The sequence below is a fragment of the Aplysia californica genome, unplaced genomic scaffold (genome assembly GCF_000002075.1).
Source record: "Aplysia californica isolate F4 #8 unplaced genomic scaffold, AplCal3.0 scaffold00023, whole genome shotgun sequence".
In the NCBI taxonomy this organism is placed as follows: Eukaryota; Metazoa; Mollusca; class Gastropoda; order Aplysiida; family Aplysiidae; genus Aplysia; species Aplysia californica.
The window spans coordinates 2,096,774-2,098,276 of NW_004797293.1; the positions used below are offsets into that span (position 1 = coordinate 2,096,774).

The 1,503-nt window shown below is 42.4% G+C and overlaps 1 protein-coding gene across 1 annotated transcript in view; it reads right to left on the bottom strand.

The window, feature by feature from the left end:
- Positions 1–1,503, bottom strand: part of LOC101848489 — a gene marked incomplete at its 3' end in the record, with an annotated part of 41,489 nt that overhangs the window by 5,453 nt on the left and 34,533 nt on the right. Inside the window, 1 exon segment of the mRNA XM_013088431.2 lies at positions 1,198–1,310. Within this exon segment, the coding sequence (XP_012943885.1) occupies positions 1,198–1,310 (113 nt within the window).

Below are 1,503 nucleotides of genomic sequence, written 5' to 3' on the forward strand. Positions count from 1 at the left end.
CCCCCCATTCTTGAGCCTTCAAAGGATGACAGTGTAATGACTTTAGAGGTAGTACGAGCCACAAACACATCTAACATCAGTGGGTGGTTGGCAGGTGCTCTGGTGTGGTCTGCTTCTTCTTTCCTATCAAACATCTATCGCCCTTATCTCCCCTTCTTCTTTTTTATGTTTGTTACTCTCTTGTAACACTTCTAATCTTCTGGCGCTCATATGACCTAATGCAGTTGAGAGCGCCGTAAAACCTTACTTAAATTAAAATTTAACATCATTCAGGAGGTGGGCTGCTTCCATCCTGACTTTGGTAAAGTTGGATACATCATTCCAGCGTAAAAACAGAGAAGCTTGATAATTTAAATTCCCCTAAATAATGATAGATAGCATTTGTATAGCGCAAATCCACGTTCAACAGAAAGCTGTATGCACTTTACAATCTATACTATTACCCCAGAAGACCTGAGAGCATTCTGAAACAGACTCGACTTCCTGGGAAGCATAGCATACAGTAATCTTAGTTTTAGTAAGAGTTTTACGACACTTGCAACACATTAAGGTCATATAAGTGCCGAAGAATAGAGGTGTTACAAGAGAGTAACAAACACAAGAAAGAAGGAGGAAAGATAAGGACAACAGATGTTTCATAAGAAAGAAGGAGCAAACCACACCAGAGCACCCCCCAACCACCCACTGACCTTGGTAAAGTGGGATACATCATTCCAGCGTAAAAACAGAGAAGTTCGAAAATCTAAATTTCCCTTAATAATGATAGATAGCATTTGTATAGCGCAAATCCACATTCAACAGCAAGCTGTATGCACTTTACAATCTATACTATTACTCCAGCAGACCTGAGAGCATTCTGAAACAGACTCGACTTCCTGGAGAGCATACAGTAATCAAACTCACATCTTTTAGTTTAGTTATAGTTTTAGTAGAGGTTTTACGGCACAGCAACAGCATAAAGTTATATGAGCGCCAGAAGATTAGAGGTGTTACAAGAGAGTAACAAACATAAAAAAGAAGAAGTGGAGATAAGGATGATAGAGGTTTAATAGGAAAGAAGAAGCAAACCACACCAGAGCACCCGCCAACCACTCACTCACATCTTTCGTATGCCCTGACAAGGAGCCTAACGACTACACCACGGACACCAGTGACCCACAGAAGGTAAAAAAAGAAGCTGAAGAATACGTAACATACCTTGATGTCGTATAGTTCTGACACGTGTGTATAGAGTTTGGGGTTCAAACCCTCGATGTCGTACAGAGGCTGCTCCTCTAGCTCCTGGAGAAACTTGTAGTTCTCCACACACACTGGACGGGAGAGAGAGAGAGTGTGAAATATGGGAGGGGAGATGGAGGGAGAGAGAGAGGGAGAGAGAGAGAGAGAGAGAGAGAGAGAGAGAGAGAGAGAAACTTGTAGTTCTCTACACAAACTGGACGGGAGAAAGAGAGAGAAAGTAAAATAGGAGAGGGGAGAGGGAGGGAGGGAGAGAGAGAGGGAGAG